The 18,652-nt window shown below is 44.2% G+C and overlaps 1 protein-coding gene across 2 annotated transcripts in view; it reads left to right on the plus strand.

Annotated features, from left to right (window-relative positions):
• Positions 1-18,652, plus strand: part of MTCL1 (microtubule crosslinking factor 1) — a 375,130-nt gene that overhangs the window by 40,158 nt on the left and 316,320 nt on the right. For both annotated transcript variants that reach the window (XM_029591011.1, XM_029591012.1), the window contains exon 2: positions 9,049-9,273. In XM_029591011.1, coding sequence (XP_029446871.1) covers positions 9,049-9,273 — 225 coding nt within the window. The remainder of the gene's footprint in view (positions 1-9,048; positions 9,274-18,652) is intronic.

An 18,652-nucleotide genomic window follows, 5' to 3' on the forward strand; every position in this document is an offset into this window, starting at 1 on the left:
TGTGGTTAGTGCAGTTAGTATAGCGGTGTTTAAAAAAGGATTGGATAAGTTCTTGGAGGAGAAGTCCATTACCTGCTATTAAGTTCACTTAGAGAATAGCCACTGCCATTAGCAATCGTAACATGGAATAGACTTAGTTTTTGGGTACTTGCCAGGTTCTTATGGCCTGGATTGGCCACTGTTGGAAACAGGATGCTGGGCTTGATGGACCCTTGGTCTGACCCAGTATGGCATTTTCTTATGTTCTTATGTTGCAAACACCCTCTCTCTACGAGAAAACGCATGAGACTAGATGCCTATTGATGAATCACAGAGGTAACAAACACCTTGTTGCTGCACTCAGTACTATTTATTAATGGTGTACTAACAAAGAATCCTTTTAAAGGAGGTGTTCCTGTAGGGTATGATGCTATAAGGCCCTTATGTCCCACTCTTTTTAGAGTGGATTTTTGAATTTCATTATCTTAACTGCCTTATTGTTTTTTTGACTAGCTAACTATCCATTCACATAGACAGTATATTACTCTTGTCCCTGGGGGACATAAGATGAGTTCTGCATGTGTGTTAGAATGGGCAGAAAAATGTAAATGCTTATGGTTGGGTAAATTTGGAATATAAACTTAACACTGAGTTTACAGTTCTTTGTGCTGTATTTAGTGCTGATAATTTCAGGTTTTAAGATTTTCACAGTCCCCTAAGTTCTAAAGTCATGCATACAGCCAACTGGGGGATGTAAGCCACAGCAGCTTTCTCTGTGCAAAGATGGCTACTATCTGGCAACTTCTGTAAGGGAAGAAGCAAGGTACAGTGCTCCAGATATATTTATATGTTCATCAGGGAAGGAAATGACAAATGTGCAATGCGGACATTTTGCAAAAACACAAGGCTGAATGTAGCTTACAGTGTATTTTATATTTTAATTGAAAAACTGCATCAGGGAAGTTTATTTAGTTACATTTATTATTAGTTGCCAATTCAGACATGTAGTAAAAGCAATAATTCACAATAATGAATTTTCAATACAATGATTAAATTAAAGCAGTATCTTAAGTTTGTGTCAGATGAATGACTATGATGGATTTGGAATTAGGAATGATTGAGGCTTCTATTTTTTGTTCGTCTTTTATTTTTCTTTTTTTTATTATGTATTTTTCATGTAACTATTCTTTTATCCTCATTATTACAATGTATTTGATGATCCTAATGTATTTGTATTTCTTTTGATTTTTTGTTTTATTTTTGTAAACCATTGAGATTGGCCACAGAATGACAGTATATAAGTATAATAAATAATAAAAAATATATACATTACATAAGAACATTCCATATTGCATACAGATCATAATAAGATGACAAAATAAATCAGTCATTGACCAGAATGGGCAGAATAAATACAATAAAAAAAAAAAATAAGATGAGACTAGAAGAGTACAAGCTCAGTACTGGCTCAATACAGGTCTTTCCCCCTCTGCAGCCTTCTAACTTCCCAATTGTTTTCTAAATAAATATCAAACTTAGCTGGATTACATTTTTTTTTGCCAGGTTCATTCTCTAGTAGAGGAAGTATGAACATTTTATTTCTCGCTAGCTTTTCACATTGCACAAGGTCAACCCTTTGTGTGCTCGTGCAGAAAGTGAGGCAGAACCCACGCACTTGCCTGGGAAGGCAGAATTAAACCCCAGCTCTTACTTCTGTAGACCTGGTTACATCAGGGAACACAGTATAGCCAGAAATTTCATTGGGTGGGCAAAAAGTAAAGTAAGTGACAAGGAGAGATGCACCTTAGACCATACTGTAAGTAATGAAATGTCCTTGACCAACACGAAGTGTCAGCAGATTCAGTCTGAGGCCATGCCCAGTGTGTGAAACGGAAGGATTTCATTCTTGGGTTCATGGGATACAGCAGTCCATGTCAGCACTTTGGGAGGCTTTCAGAAAGGATGACATGCACTCTTTGCTTTGGCACCGTGCTCTCTCTGCTGTTTTAAATTGAGAGGAAATCTAATAATAGTATGATAGTTCCCCAGGGCAGCCGCATGCTAATGGAATGGACTTGATCTTCTGAGTGGGAAGAGCTATACAAGATTTTTTTTTTTATCTGAAAAACATAAGCTTTAGACAGGATTATACAAGCAGCAATGGAAATAGGTTAACCTAAGTTGAACCTTCTTACCTCACCTTCTGGGAAAAAAAAATCTGAGAGTGGTTCTTTATCCAGGCCTTCCCCCTATTCTATAGTAGATGAGTTGCCCTCAACGTCCTGAATGCGGACTGTTCAGCCAGGCCCTCCCTCTACTTCCCGACCCTTGAATTTTCCCCATATCAGACGCTTTTCTTATTCAAGTAGGAATCTGTGTAGCCACTTATGCATTGCATTCTTTATGCTCATTATTTTTCTACTTTTTAATTTCTCTGCTCCCTAATGTATCAAACGGCCCTTTCTTATCTAACTCTAGTTATTATTTACACTCGATACCTTCCTAAATTCTACTTCATATCTTAGGTCATATCGGCATCCCGCTGTATGCTTTTTAATTTTTATGTAACCTGCCTATATTTATTCATCACCACGTGCTGTAAGTTCTTTATTTTTATGTAATTGCCTTGCGCCTAACTTGGGAAAGGCGGAATTTCAAATGTTCATTCATTCGGAAAGAAATAAGTGGTAATCATACACGGTGATCCCTCTGTGCTGGGTTTGATCCCTGCCACCCACAGCTGCTGGATCTGTACACAGGCCGGGACCTGACACCCTAACAGTTTCATTTCCTGGTTGCCTGGAATCAATCTGCAGAGCCTAGGTTGGTCCTCCCGCCCACCTGAGGCTGAATGAGTCCTCCGACCCATCTCTTGCAGCCCTGCTGAGGGTGGGGGGAGGATGAAGATGGTGCTTGCTAGTCTTCCTGGTCCTTGTCTTGTCCTGCTTGTGCCCAATCATTAGAATCCGTGGCCTGCCTCTGGAGTGGGTGCGTCAAGGGGGAGGGGTGTGGGCCTTATTGCTCTGTTATTACGGCTTCTTGCTGCCATGTGTGGAGGAGAAGAGGGAGGAAATTGCGGTGGCCTGTGTGCTAAGACGCTGGGGACAGATGTGCTGAGGCAGGGGACACAATCTGGGGAGGTGAAGAGGCAGGTGTGCAGATGTTGGGGGGGGGAAGGGGTGGAGAGAAACAGGGGGAAAATGCTGGTGAAAGGAGAAAAATCAGGGGGAAGACAGGGTTGAGAAGGAGAAAAAGAGTTGGTGGAGGCAAGTTGTAAGAAATGAGGAATGGGAAACATAGCATCATAGGAAAGAGGGAGGAAATGGAGGGACATTTAAGGAATGGGAAGTGCAGGAGAGAAAAAATGGAGTAGAGGGATAGGTGAGGGGGCTGAAAGTTGTGAGAGAAAGGAGCGAAGAGATTGTCGGTGAAGGGAACAGTAGAAACTGAGAAGACAGAGAGAATCAGGGGGAGAGACAGAGCTCAATGGGCTACCATGAAACAGCATATGATGGGCCACTTGCCACGCTTGAAAAGTCGTGTGCACAATAATAGTGCACACCTCACACCCTTTCCTCCTCCCCGGGAGCACCCCACTGCTCATAGTATTGTATGCCCACCATTAGTGCACACCAACAAAATTTGAGGGAATATTGTTCTAATTGTTTGATTTGAATGTGCTGTAGTGAGATGCTCTGAAAATAGGATAGCGCTATCATAATTCCTATGTCAACACAATTTTTCCCCCTTGCTATTTTAGTATTGCTTTTTTTTTTTTAGTAAAAACAAAAAACCCCACCTTTATTATTTAACTAGATTTTATAAACATGGTAAGTCATCCATTATTTAATGCGTGAGAGAAATACCCATGGTGGTGATGTCCCAATGTTCAGCAGAATTCCAGCTAAATGTGAGCAGTAGGAGGCTAAATGACTTCCATGGTGGCGTGCAGCAGGGGATTAATGGTTGTGTGCACATTTTGCAACAGGTTTTTACTTAAGAGCTGCTAGTGACCACCTCCTCCCCGGAGCTGGTGCAGCTTCACTCTCTGGTCCCCCGACTCCCCTCCTGAACAGCACACCATCAGCCCATGAGGGTTTGGCAGGACCTACATTCTTTCTGTGCAGCCTTTTCCTTAAGGGCAAGGGGAGAAATTTTGCGTCACTAACCAGCATCGTGTAGTTTTATTTTTCTAGCCTAGCTGTTCCTAGCCAAATATAGAACCTCTGTCAAGGAGACATGAGAGGATTCCCTATCTAGTAGTTAGGGCATGTTGAACCTGCTGATAAATGACCACAGTTTCCCTCCTTGGGTATAACTCATTCCCTCCTCTTCTTCCTGAACTGCTAAGTTGAGGTTTGCCATTTTGGGCCAGATGTTAATAAATTTAACCTGTGAATGTGCGTAGACTTTGCTCCCGCTGCAGCAAGATCTACATGCAAAAACCTGTGTCAAATTGTGGACACCAGTTAGTGCTCCTCCATTTCACTGTTAATGAAAGTATTACCGGTAGCTATTTCTCCCCAGTGCAGAGAGGCATGCAGGCTTAATTCATGGCTTCTGAATGCTCAAAATTTAGCTCTTAGAGCAAGAAAAGTTACTCGGACTAATATTAGTCTATGGGGCCGAACCGAAACTTCGTGTTTGGGGGGTCTTGTACTCGAAATTCATGCACATAAAACAACTAATTTTGCACCAGTCAACATTTATGTGCCTAAAGCATGTTTTATGTGCAGAGAATATGCTTTGTGCACAAATTGTTTATGCAAACAAATTGGGTGCACATGAGTTATACTTTCTGCGCAGAAGGAAACGAAGGGGTGAATTGTAAGAGATGCTCGTGTTAAAAAGGCCCATTATAAGCGAGCATATGGGCCGAGCGCGAGCAACTCTTATTTTAAAATCAGCAAATTATGGGGTAGATTTTTAAAAACGGCGCGTTCACGTACTTTTGTTCGCGCTCCAGTCGCAAACAAAAGTACGCTGGATTTTAGTAGATACGCGCATAGCCACGCGTATCTGCTAAAATCCAGGATCGGCACGCGCAAGGCTGCCGATTTTGGGCAGCTGGTGCGCGCCGAGCCGCGCAGCCTGCCTCCGTTCCCTCCGAGGCCGCTCCGAAATCGGAGCGGCCTCGGAGGGAACTCGCTTTCGCCCTCCCCTCACCTTTCCCTCCCTTCCTCTACCTAACCCACCCCCCCGGCCCTATCTAAACCCCCCCTACCTTTCTCCACGGATTTACGCCTCATCCACGCGCACCAGCGGGCTGCTGGTGCGCCGAGACGCGATCCGGGGGTGGTTCCGGAGGGCGTGGCCACGCCCCCGAACCGCCCCCAAAACGCCGCGCCGATCGGCCCCGCCCACCGACACGCCCCCGACACCCCCCCGACTGAAAACCCCGGGACTTACGCGAGTCCCAGGGATCTGCGCGCGCCGGCGGCCTATCGAAAATAGGCGCGCTGGCGAGCAGGGCTTTTAAAATCCGCCCCATGTGCGTATGTGTGTGTGCACGAGCAACAGAATGCATGGGGGAAAAAAAGGGGTGGACATGGGTAGGTCAATGGCATTCCGAGCAGGGCCGACATTCATATAAATCCAGATTTTAAAACCAGAGAATGCAGCGCTCATTGAGCTTTTACCTCTGCATATTTACTTCTGCTCTTTTTCAAATGTAAGTCAGAATTAAACTTGTTATAGCCAAATACTGACTGGGCGAGGTGTCTGGGTAAACTGGGGGGGAGGAGTGCAGGCTAAAGAACCAGAGGGGGTCTTGATGCCCTAGAAGTAGGCTGGGCAAACTGGTGGACTAAATGGTCAAACTGGTAATTTCTTTCACGTGCTCCCTTGTGCATGTAAAAGCCAACAAGTCATAAGGAAAGATTCACAAATTTTGTTTCCTCGCATAACTGCTTAAAATTAGGAGCACGTACATGTGTACTAGGTGGATTTTATACGTGTATGTGCGAGTGCGTGCTTGTTTTAAAGTTACTGTCCCTGAGCGTACAAAATGTTTAATTTATGCACACTAAGCATGTCTTCTGGGCATGTTTTCAGGTTAGTGCTCTTTTTTTTTTTTTTTTTTTTTTTAAGCATTATCATATCAGTAGTTTACTGCATTGGGAGTTAAATTGTTTTAGCACGTGCGTTGAATTTCAGCACACAGTTTTAATGCATAGTTTTACACTGGCCTTTTTAGGATGTGGGCCTTCATATCTGGTGAAGCACAGCAAGGCCCACCCAGCCTGCGGCCTTCAGTTCATGTGTGTGCTCTCTGATCACTCCCTTGGGCAGCAGGATTCAGAGCATCAGCAGAAATCCTGGTCCTCACGGGCTTCCGGTTTAGAGAATATTTAGAGGTGAGAGGCTGCAGAGCAAGATGAAAAGGGGAACATGGCGGACAGAGAGGTGAGAGAGAACTGAACCTGATGTGGAATAGAGAGGGAGAGTGAGTGAGTGGAAAATGATAGGCAGTTAGAAGGGTGATAAATGCCGGGCTGTTTCTGGCTGAGAAGGAGAAAACCAGAGGCAGGTAAAGGAAACGTGACTTAAAAACACCTACAGTTCAATGGAGAACTGGGTTGAGCAACCAGACTATAATTTTCCAGAAGCACTGGCAGATTAGTCGTTTTTTTGAGTACTGGCTGACAAGGTCACGGGACATAGGCGATTGGATATTCAGAATACAACCTTGTTAGTTTTGTTAGCTGCTTAAATTATGGCTGAGTTTTTTGGATTAATTATGGGACTTTCTATGCCCATTTACGTAGAATAGGCAGCAGGGGGTGGCCAGATCGGCTCCTCTAGCCACAAACAGGCCTGGCTTTCAGGATATCCACAATGAATATGCACGAGATTAGATTTGCCTGCGCTACCTCCATTGTATGCAAATCTATCTCATGCATATTCATTATGGATATCCTGAAAACCTGGCCTGTTTGTGGCTCTTGAGGACTGGAGTTGGCATCCCCTGCTTTAAATAGTATTGCAATGCTGTAACAGCAGAAGATTACTATAATGTGGTGTTGTATTGAGGGGAGTTTATTTGGCACTTAAGCATGAATTTCTTGGACATCATTCACTGGGAAAATGTCTCTCTTCATGATCCCAATGAAAGGATGTGCTCTGCTGTGCCACTGCCCTGGTTGAGCCAGAAGGCAGGGTGACTCAAGTTTTGTTTGGGAGCATGTTCCTTACATGGAGATACAGAGTCTTGAAGGTACCAGCGGTGTGTCCCCCACCCCTCAGAGGATCCTTGTGCTCTCAGAATACACTTGGCTGCTGCCTAGCGACAGAAGCTTAACAATTGCATGGCAGACTCAATACCCCACAAAGTACCTTGTGACATCATTGAAAATGTATCGCAGCTCTTGGACATTTGGATCCTACTAGCTACATGAAAAGTGCATCTTTGTTAATGTGTGTGCTCTGTTATGCCCAAACACCCACACAAAGCAGTGCAGAGGCAATAGACTCATGAATGTAATCAACTCTCAAATGCATTGTGAAGCATAAATTAATGGATGAGTGAAGACGCACAAAAGGAGAGAAAACATAGCACTGCCACAGGGCCAGACACCATCACAACAGATTTTTTTTTTTTTAAATTAAGAACAAGAAAAAGAAACTTTAAATGTTTTAACATAGTAGATGATGGCAAATAAGGATCAATTGGCCCAGAGAGTCTGGCCAGTTGTACTGTAAAGGATATATCCCAGCTACCAACTATAGAAGCCTGAGAGCTTGCAAAGATTTCTCCTTACCCCGTTGTTGTCTTCCTTTTTTTTTGTTCTTTGCCATTTTGTTTTAGATATTATATTTGGTGTGTCACCTATTTCAGAGGACTCTAAGCATAAAGCCTGAATTGAAATCAACTAATAATTTCATGACATTCACTTTGTGTAAACACTGGATTCAGTTCAAATGTTGTGGGTGTTTGCATGTGAGAAATTTTGATTTGTTGGTAGACCTCAAAGCAGACAGCAAATAAAATTACATTCTGTGATCCAATTAAAACAAAAAAAAAAGTGAGTAGAGCCTACCGCCTTTACTGGACAGTCTGCTCTTGTAGAGTATCTGCTCTGGAACCTGACCTCGTTCACAGAAAACCAATGTACTTGGCCATGCTCTAAGCTTTGCTGCAAATCCCTGGGGGGAATAAAGGTGTCTGAGTAGTGTCCTGCTACTGTTACTTTAATGTGCGTAATTACAATTGCCATGTTCTGTTCCTCTCTTTCTGGGTGTTCCTTTACCGTCTCAACTCAGCATGCTCAAAACTGACCTTGTCTCGCAGTACATTATTATGGGGTGTTGTATTTAATTCCTCCATTTTTATTTTTTTTTTTTAAATCCTATCAGCCTCTGATATCTGTTTGTCTCCCTCTTCTGGAAGGCTAATGTGTTACCTGATCACCCCCTCGTTTTCACTGCTGCGGACTGCTCTTCAGCCTTTCCTTCCCTGATACTGTTCCTTTGAAATCCCATTTTAAAATGTAGCACGGGGAATCATTTTCTTCTTGGAAATGTCTCTGCCCTCTCTTCAGAGAGGTTTCCTATTTCTTCTGTATTAGTGTATCTTCCCCCCCCCCCCCCCCCCCAGGGCATAAACGTCTCGGCTATTCCTTTTATTTCTTATGGCACTCCTTCCTGCAACGGGTCTCCCTCGTCTTACCTCATCCTTCAGCTCATTGTCTTCTTTAAGTCCTTTTCTCTCACTGTTCCCTATCTCTGGAGCATGCTCACCCTTGCAAAATGCCTTCTCCGCTGTCTATCTTCAAGTTTCACTTGAAGATGCCTTCCCATGCAGGGGTTTCTATTAGTCTGCTTAAAATCATATGGTGTGGTGGGTGGGACAAGCTTGCAGCTACCCCTATGCCCATATTTCTGTCTCCCTTGTCCTAATCAGACTGTGAACTCTGTAGGGTTGGGAATTCCTTTACTTATTGTGCCTGTATGATTTGTTTTAATCATTAATTGCATCCCTGTCTTGTTTCTATACATGTTTATCTAGTACAGCATTTCCTGTAACTTGCACCTACACCGCTGACTGGCTGTGTTCTTGGCTTCCACCAGGATGAACTGGATGAGCTTCAAGCTGAAATGGAGGAGATGCGCGATAGCTACCTAGAGGAAGATGTTTACCAGCTGCAGGAAATCCGTCGAGAACTGGACCGCGCCAACAAGAACTGCCGTATCTTGCAGTACCGCCTCAGGAAAGCAGAGCAGAAGAGCCTGAAGGTTGCGCAGACAGGTCAAGTGGATGGTGAGCTCGTCAGAAGCCTGGAGCAAGACTTAAAGGTGAGGAAAGCAGTGATTTAAAGAGGCTAGGGTGAAACTCTTGGGTTCTGATTATAGACTTCAAAGCAGTTTAGATTTCCAGTGTTGGAGGTCATATAGTAAAGCCTTGGTACAGTTTGCAACACTATGGTAGACATGTTTATAAAGAATAAAGGTATGCCATTTTATACTGTACTTTTCAGGTATCCCTGCATGTTTAAATACTTGGCAGATATAGAAAGACAGAAGATCACGCATCCCTTGATAGACTAAAGAATGAAATGGTTATGTGCTAAATTTGTGCAAGATAACTTTTCTACTAAAAAGTACTATATACAACATTTTCATTTTACACTTAACTCACTTTAAAAAAAAAAAAAAAAAAAAAAAGACCCAAAATGGCTTACAATAATAGTGCTGTAATATTAACAGCATTACATAGTAACATAGTAAATGATGATAGATAAATACCAAATGGTCCATTTAGTCTACCCAGCAAGGAGTTCAGGCTTGTAATTGCTGTTCCGTGCAGGTTACCCACTTTCAGAATTACCGCATTACCCCAGTGCTTCATTACTATCCTCTTGCCGAAAGGCATCCTCTGTGTTTTTCTCACAGGACAAGCAGGATGGTAGTCCTCACATATGGGTGACATCACAGGATGGAGCCCAATCATGGAAAACGTCTGTCAAAGTTTCCAGAACTTTGACTGGCCCCTACTGGGCATGCCCAGAATGGCACTAATCCTGCAGCCAGCAGGGGTCCCCCTTCAGTCTTCTTTTTTCCGTGCAGCAGAGATTCCTGACAGGAATTTTCCTCATGGAATTACTAAAATTTAATTTATCCCACAGGGGTTCCTCCTTCAACTTTTTCAAGCTGCGGTACTCCGGTAAGTTTTTTACCCGTTTTCCGTTGATTACCGTCGAGTTTGGCCCTACTGGCCGTCGACCGTACTGCAGCTCTATTTTTTCATGGCCATGGCATCGGGGTTCCGCCGGTGCCTGGACTTGTAATCGCACCATGTCCATCACAGACTCTCACAAAATCTGTGTAATGTGTCTCAGGAGTGAGCACGATGTCCTAACCTGTACCAAATGTGCCGTTACGACACCAAAAGGTCGCAAGGCTAGAATAAGATGGAGCTTCTCTTCCGTGCTCAAACCCCAACACCGTCCATTGCATTGACGTTGTCAGAACCGCCAGCATCGACTTCCGGCCGGTGACCGTCCAGCATCGACAACTTCTCGGCCTTTGATACCCTCTACTCCCCCTCAGGACCGAGGGGATCGTAGAGATAAACATCACCACCGACATTGAAAGTCTCGGACCATCGAGGGAGCGAAATCATCGACCTCGCCATCATCTGAGCCGCCGTCGAAGAAACCCCATCCAGATAAGGCACCGACCTTTTCGGCGATCGGGTCACCGAGGCAACCCTCACCCGACAGGGTATCAGGAGCTGCGACTCCGCCTTTAACGGTGGACCCTCCGGCTATGCCTCTGCCTCCTTCTTCTGTTCTGGAGCCGGGGCTGCTTGCTCCAGGTCTCTGAGAAGAACTGGACCGGATGGTTCAGGAAGCCATCGACAAGGCAGTGCATCGATTCCAGGTTCCTCCGGCACAGACACCAGTACCGATTGCAGAACAGACCATCGACCTGATTCCAGCAGCTTTGGCACCTCTGCTATCGAGGATGGAAGCGCTTATGGCCGCTTTTCCACCGATGGACCCCGGGTCACCGATGGCTCCAGTGCCCTCCCCGCTTGCATTGTCATTGGGAGGAGAAACACCTTCGGGAGTTCTGCCGCTGCCTCAGCCGTCTATGCCGATACATCCGTTGGTGCCGATGCGATCATCGGCACCACCAAGCCATCCATTGATGCCTTCGATGCCCTCATTGGTGCCTCCAGTTATTCCTTCGAGTACTTCGGAGCCTCGACAAGGACGTTCAGGATCCCACCACCCCATCCTCCTCTAGTCCCTAGAGGAGCAGGTGCTGATCCCTACGACACCTGAACTGATGATTCTTCACCAGACACCAATGATTTGCCTTCACCACCTTCGCCTACTGAAAGTAGAAAGCGTTCTCCTCCAGAGGACCTTTCCTTCATCAATTTTGTGAAGGAGATGTCTGAATTGGTACCCTTCCAATTGCAGACTGAACAAGATGACAGGCATCAAATGATGGAGCTCTTACAATTCCTGGATGCTCCCAAGGAAGTAACCTCCAACCCTATCCACCAGATTCTTCTAGATCTCCTCAAAAAGAACTGGGAACATCCTGGCTCTGTGGCTCCAGTCCACAGAAAAACTGACACCACCTATCTCGTTCAGTCAGCTCCAGGTTTTTGCAAACCTCAATTGGGTCACCAATCTGTGGTCGTCGAATCTGCCCAGAAAAGAGCAAGGAGAGAAAAACCTCATACTTCCTTTTGCCCCGGGCAAGGAAATTTCTAGATGCCATTGGTCGCCGTGTCTTCCAGGGATCAATGCTCATCTCTAGAATTGCCTCTTATCAGCTCTATATGACCCAATATAATAGGGTCTTATTTAAGCAGATTCAAGATTTAACAGCCTCCCTGCCTCAGCAATTTCAAGAGCAACTACAAACCCTAGTCAACAAGGGTTTTGAGGCAGGCAAGCATGAGATACAGTCATCTTATGATATCTTTGACACTGCAACCAGGGTATCTGCAGCTGCTATCTCGGCAAGACGATGGGCCTGGCTCAAGTCTTCCGACCTTCACCCTGAAGTTCAGGACAGATTGTCTGACCTTCCTGTGTAGGAGACAATCTGTTTGGCGAGCAGATTCAACGGACGGTGGCGGAACTAAAGGACCATCACGAGACCCTCAGACAGCTCTCTCTCATGCCTTCCAAATACTCTTCAGAACAGCCTTTTAGAAAAGACTCTAAGAAGTCATTCTTCCGCTCGAAGAAGTCCTATCTGCCACCAACTTGAACTCGTTCTACGAGACCATTCCAGAAAGCCCAGTCTCGTCAGACACGGAAACAAAAACCGCAAACAGCCCCTCTGCCGGGCCCTGCTTCCGGTTTTTGACTCTTACGTAGAGAGCAGCATCCAGCTTCCATTACCCCACATACCAGTGGGAGGTCGATTGTGCCATTTCAGCAACAGGTGGCACTCAATCACCTCAGACCAGTGGGTCCTAGCGATAATTGCTCAAGGTTATCACCTGAACTTTCTCTCCATTCCACCGGACTCCCCACCTCTACCGTTGTGGAGAACATCCGACCACTCACTGCTCCTGGAGCAGGAGGTCTCCCTCCTCCTCCAGTCCAGAGCAATAGAACCAGTGCCCTATTCCCAGCAAGGCCTAGGGTTCTATTCCCGGTACTTTCTAATCCTGAAAAAATCGGGAGGCAGTCGTACAATTCTGGATCTACGTGCCCTCAAGTTCCTCCAGCAAGAAAAGTTCAAAATGGTAACCTTGGGCTCTCTTCTTCCTCTTCTACAAAGAGGAGACTGGCTCTGCTCTCTAGACCTCCAGGACGCATACACTCATATCGCGATAATTCTATCTCATCGCAGATACCTGAGGTTTTTAGTAGGCCCCAAGCACTATCAGTATCGAGTGCTTCCATTCGGCCTTGCGTCTGCACCACGAGTCTTCACAAAATGCCTCGTTGTAGTTGCAGCTTTCCTCAGAACTCAAGGTGTTCACGTCTACCCCTATCTAGACAATTGGTTAATCAGGGCTCCCACTCAGCAAGCTGCTCTGTCGTCCCTACATCTTATATTACACACTCTAATTTCACTCGGATTTCTCGTCAACTACGACAAATCCTGCTTAGTCCCATCTCAAACTTTATCGTTCATTGGGGCAGACTTGGACACCTTACAGGCAAAGGCTTTCCTGCCTCAACAGCGAGCTCTCACTCTCTCGTGTCTTGCACACCATCTGCAGTCTCAACACTCCACGACTGCACACCGCTTTCTCATCCTCCTGGGACACATGGCGTCCTCAGTTCAGGTCACCCCAATGGCCCGCTTGGCCATGAGTCATGCAGTGGACTCTAAGGTCACAATGGACTTAATCCATTCAGCCCCTGTCGACCATTGTTCACGTAACCGACTCACTCCGTCTGTCTTTCGCCTGGTGGGAAAATCAGATCAATCTCGTCCAGGGCTTGCCCTTCCAGGCTCCAGACCCTCAAATAACTCTCACCACCGATGCTTCCAACCTCGGATGGGGAGCCCACGTGGCCGATCTGCAGACACAAGGATCTTGGTCTCCAGAGGAAGCCAAACACCAAATAAATTTCCTGGAGCTGCGAGCAATCAGATTTGCTCTAAGGGTATTTCAGGATCGCCTCTCCAATCAAGTCATCCTGATCCAGATGGACAACCAGGTGGCTATGTGGTACATCAACAAACAGGGAGGGACGGGCTCCTACCTTCTGTGTCAGGAAGCTGCACAGATCTGGGCGGAGGCCCTCTCCCAATCGATGTACCTCAGGGCCACCTACTTGCTGGGAGTGGACAATCTGTTGGCAGACAAGCTGAGTCGCACCTTTCAACCACACGAGTGGTCTCTCAACCCCTCAGTAGCGAACTCGATCTTCCACCAATGGGGTTATCCTCAAATAGACCTCTTTGCATCACCTCAAAATCGCAAAGTAGACAATGTCTGCTCTCTCACTCACAGCCAACACTATCAGCCAAGAGACGCGTTCTCCCTCTCATGGGCAACCTGTCTCCTATATGCATTCCCTCCACTTCCACTTCTCTCGAAGACTCTCGTGAAGTTACGTCAGGACAAAGGAACCATGATCCTGATAGCACCCCACTGGCCACGCCAAGTGTGGTTTCCAATACTTCAGGATCTCTCCATTCACAGGCACATTCCCTTGGGAAAGGACCCGCTTCTAATCACTCAAAACGACGGGTGCCTACGCCACCCCAATCTTCAAGCCTTGTCCCTGATGGCATGGATGTTGAAAGGTTAATCCTTCAGCCACTTAACCTTTCTGAACCAGTTTCCCGTGTCCTGATTGCTTCACGGAAGCCTTCCACGAGAAAATCTTATTCTTACAAATGGACCAGGTTTACGTCATGGTGCTCTTCTCAGTCCCTTGACCCCTTTACCTGTCCAATCACGAAGTTTCTGGACTATCTATGGCACTTGTCAGAGTCAGGTCTAAAAACTTCCTCCATCAGAATGCATGTCTGTGCAGTTGCCGCCTTCCATAAAGGTGTTGGGGATGTTCCTATTTCAGTACAACCCCTTGTAACACGTTTTTTTGAAGGGCTTGCTTCACCTCAAGCCTCCTCTGCGTCCTTCGGCCCCTTCTTGGGACCTCAACCTAGTTTTGGGTTGGCTCATGAAACCACCATTCGAGCCTCTTCAATCCTGTGACCTTCGATATCTCACATGGAAAGTAATTTTCCTTTTGGCAATCACTTCCGCTCACAGAGTTAGTGAATTACAGGCTCTAGTTACCTATCCGCCTTACACTAAACTTCTGCAGGACCGGCGATACTCAGCACTCACCCTAAATTCTTGCCTAAAGTAGTTTTGGATTTTCATCTCAAGCAATCCATTATACTACCTACCTTTTTCCTAGGCCCCATTCCAATCCAGGAGAGCTGGCTCTGCATACCCTTGACTGTAAACGGGCTCTAGCGTTCTACCTAGACCGTACAGCTGCCCACAGGAAGAGCACTCAATTATTTGTCTCTTTTCATCCTATCAAATTGGCGCAGCCTGTGGGTAAACAGACTCTCTCCTCCTAGTTGGCAGACTGCATATCCTTTTGCTATCAGCAAGCAGGCATTCCACTTCAAGACCGTGTTAAAGCACACTCTGTGAGGGCCATGGCGACTTCAGTAGCACACCTATGATCGGTGCCACTTCCTGACATTTACAGGGCTGCAACCTGGAGTTCTCTCCATACCTTTACAGCCCATTATTGCTTAGATAAAGCCAGAAGACAAGATCCCATCTTCGGCCAGTCTGTCTTGTGCAACCTATTTACAACATGACGTACCAACACCCTTCTGCCTGCCCGGTGGGGTTCAGGATGCTCTCTACCAAATTCCACCCCAGTTGTTGTGCCTGTTGCACGTCTTTGAGTACATTTGGTGCATGTTCGGACATCCTCAGCTCTGTACTCACCCATATGTGAGGACTACCATCCTGCTTGTCCTGTAAGAAAGCAAATGTTGCTTACCTGTAACAGGTGTTCTCTCAGGACAGCAGGATGTTAGTCCTCACGAAACTCGCCTGCCGCCCCGCGGTGTTGGGTTTGTAACATTTTCTTATTTTATTTTCGGCACTACCTGTAGCTTTTTAACAAGACTGAAGGGGGACCCCTGCTGGCTGCAGGGTTAGTGCCATGCTGGGCATGCCCAGTAGGGGCCAGTCAAAGTTCTGGAAACTTTGACAGAAGTTTTCCGTGATTGGGCTCCATCCTGTGATGTCACCCATATATGAGGACTAACATCCTGCTGTCCTATGAGAACACCTGTTACAGGTAAGCAATATTTGCTATCCCATGCCTTGATACTGTTTTTGTCTTCACCAGCTTCTCCAAGAAGACATGCCAGGCATTCACCACCCTTTCTGTGGAAAAGTATTTCCAGATGTTTATCTTGCATTTACCTCCTTGGACTTTCATGTCATGTCCTAGTTCTATAGCTTTTTTTCTAATAAGTCTCCTGGCGTAGACCCTGCAACATTTTGGGTGCCTTTCTCTGAACTGCTTCTACCCTCTCCCTATCCTTTTTGAGAGCCGGCCTCCAGAACTGAACCCAGTACTCCAGGTGTGGCCTCACCAGTGACCTGTACAGGAGCATTATCACCTCCTTTTTCCTTCTAGTAATGCCTCTCTCTATGCAGCCCAGCATCCCTCTGACCCTAGTCACCTCTTTCTCACATTATTATGCAACCTTCTTCTCATCAACCATCATCACCCTGCAGTTTCTCTCCCGGTCCATGCTCATCACTCTGTCATCCTTCCATCACATAGAGCTCCTTTGCATGTTTGCATCCCATATGCACTACTGTGCACTTTTTGGCACTGAATCTTAAGTGCCAAGCCTTTGATCACTCTTCAGGTTTCCTTAGATCACTATTTATTCTCTCTACTCTTTCAGGAGTGTACCTTGTGTTGCAGATTTTAGTGTCATCTGCAAAAAGACAAACTCTTCCTTCACAAAGATATTGAACAGAATCTTTTCTTTCACTTGTGCTTTTGTCATCCTGATTTGTTTTCCTAGTCTTTCAGCTGTACCAGATATTGTTTCCTCTTTGAGGTCCTTTGTACTCCTTGAATGCTGATTTATTTTTTTTTTTTTACCTTGATTGTTTTCAGCTGTCTCTTTGGAGAGCCATGTCTAATTTATTTTAATATACAACCTTCTATTCTGCTGATCTGCAAATCTCAGCGGAGTACAAACATACAAAGAAAATTGGACAAATAATAACTTAATAACAAGCAGCACTAGCAATTAAGAAGCTGTTTCCTTTTCTTCTTACTCTTATTTACTTTTCTTACAGAGAGATTTTGTTGCACTTTATTATAACTCCTTTTAATTTGTCCCAACTGTTCTTTCACATCACCACATCTTCCCAGGCTTTCAGCAGCTCCTTAAAAGTACTTCCTGATTTTAGCAAAGTCAGAATTTTTGAAATCCAAGACTTTGAGCTTCATGTGACTTCTCTCTGCCTTGACCTTTAAACCGTTTGATGATCATTGGTATACAGTCAAACGTTATACATAATAAATGATCTATTTCTATTTTTATACTTGTAACATTGCCTTATTTCCCAAAAAGGAGACCCAAAGCATTTATATTAAGCTATGACATTAACACATCAAGAAAAATATCCCCAACAGACCTAGCACATTCTTGCTTTCACTAAGAAGTGATTGGTCCTATCACATGATTTAGACCAGTGGTTGTCAAACTTGTTTTGGAGGACACCCAGCCAGTTAGATTTTCAGGATACCCACAATGAATATGCATGAGGGAGATTTGAATGCACTGCCTCCATTGTTTGTAAATTTGTCTCATACATATTCATTGTAGATATCCTGAAATCCTGACTGGCTGGGGGTCTTGCAAGACAGGTTTGGGAACCTTTAGACTAGACAATAATGCAACCTCCCAATTAATACAATAAAATCTCCCCACATGAAAACAATTTCCAAATATACAATGTAATGAAAAAATATACAGCATCATAAAAAATATAACACACAAAAAATAACAGTATATGAAGAGTTGAAGTTAAGTTTTATTTTTTTTTTTAATTGAATGGATACTTTCTAAACTATATTTAAAATAATGCTATGTTAAATTATTATTTTTGATATCTCATGGAAAATTATTAAAATTGAAAATTTGAATGTAAACATAGTCTATTTAAAATCTCCCCAGAGACTTTGCTTCAGCTAATATAGCTAAGGCAGCCCCACATATTGATTACCATCCTCCCATAACTCCCAGAAATAGTTTTTCTAACGAACCATTCTTGCTGTCACTGTGACCCTCAACAAATCGAGATGTTATAAAGCACCTACAAATTTCAGATTCCTTGTTTTCTCATATTTTTCATTAAATGTTTCCCTTATTGTATGCTTTGGAATACTCTAGCTGATGTTCCACGATAGATATCTACATTAGATTCAGTGAGGGATGGAAGGGATGCTAATCAATCAAGTGGCTCGATGATATGAATGTCCATTTGATTATGTAGGTATATACCAATGAGGTGCTAGGCGATATATTCCTGTTAATACTGAATTTTGTACAAGGCATGTCAGCCACACAATAGAAAATACAATGTTAACAATTATTGATAAATTCAAAGTAAAATAAAATGCAACAATAAATAATAAAACATAAATATAATAAAATACAGGTGCTATTTGGGTGCTTTGTTTACATAAAAAAAATCAATGCTATTAAAATATAATGTAAAGCTCATATAAAATAACTATAACCTTGTCATAAGTGCTGCCTTGCAACATAACACTAGTAAGGGCATTAGTGGTATGTTGCATTCATGTTCAATTACAAAAAAAAAAAAAAACCTGCTTCGGACTAATGTTACTTTTTGGCCACTAAAACAACCATAACTCACTCTATTTGCATTGTTGTGCCATCACAAATGATATCTGTATGCAAGCTACAGAAGGTTTATAAAATGTATTGTCCTATAATACCAAAATCTTTGTAAAAGTTTAGGTTCCACTGGTCTGTGAACACTAATGATTTTAACTGTAAAACAGTTATTTATTTATGTATTTATCTATTTATTTATTTATTTATTTTTAACTTTTATATACCGACATTCCTGTATAAAACATGTTATGTATTTGTGCTTTAATTTTGCATATTGGGCATTTCTGAGAAGCTACCTAGGCAGTAG

This window comes from Rhinatrema bivittatum, chromosome 2 (genome assembly GCF_901001135.1).
Source record: "Rhinatrema bivittatum chromosome 2, aRhiBiv1.1, whole genome shotgun sequence".
NCBI classification, from domain to species: domain Eukaryota; kingdom Metazoa; phylum Chordata; class Amphibia; order Gymnophiona; family Rhinatrematidae; genus Rhinatrema; species Rhinatrema bivittatum.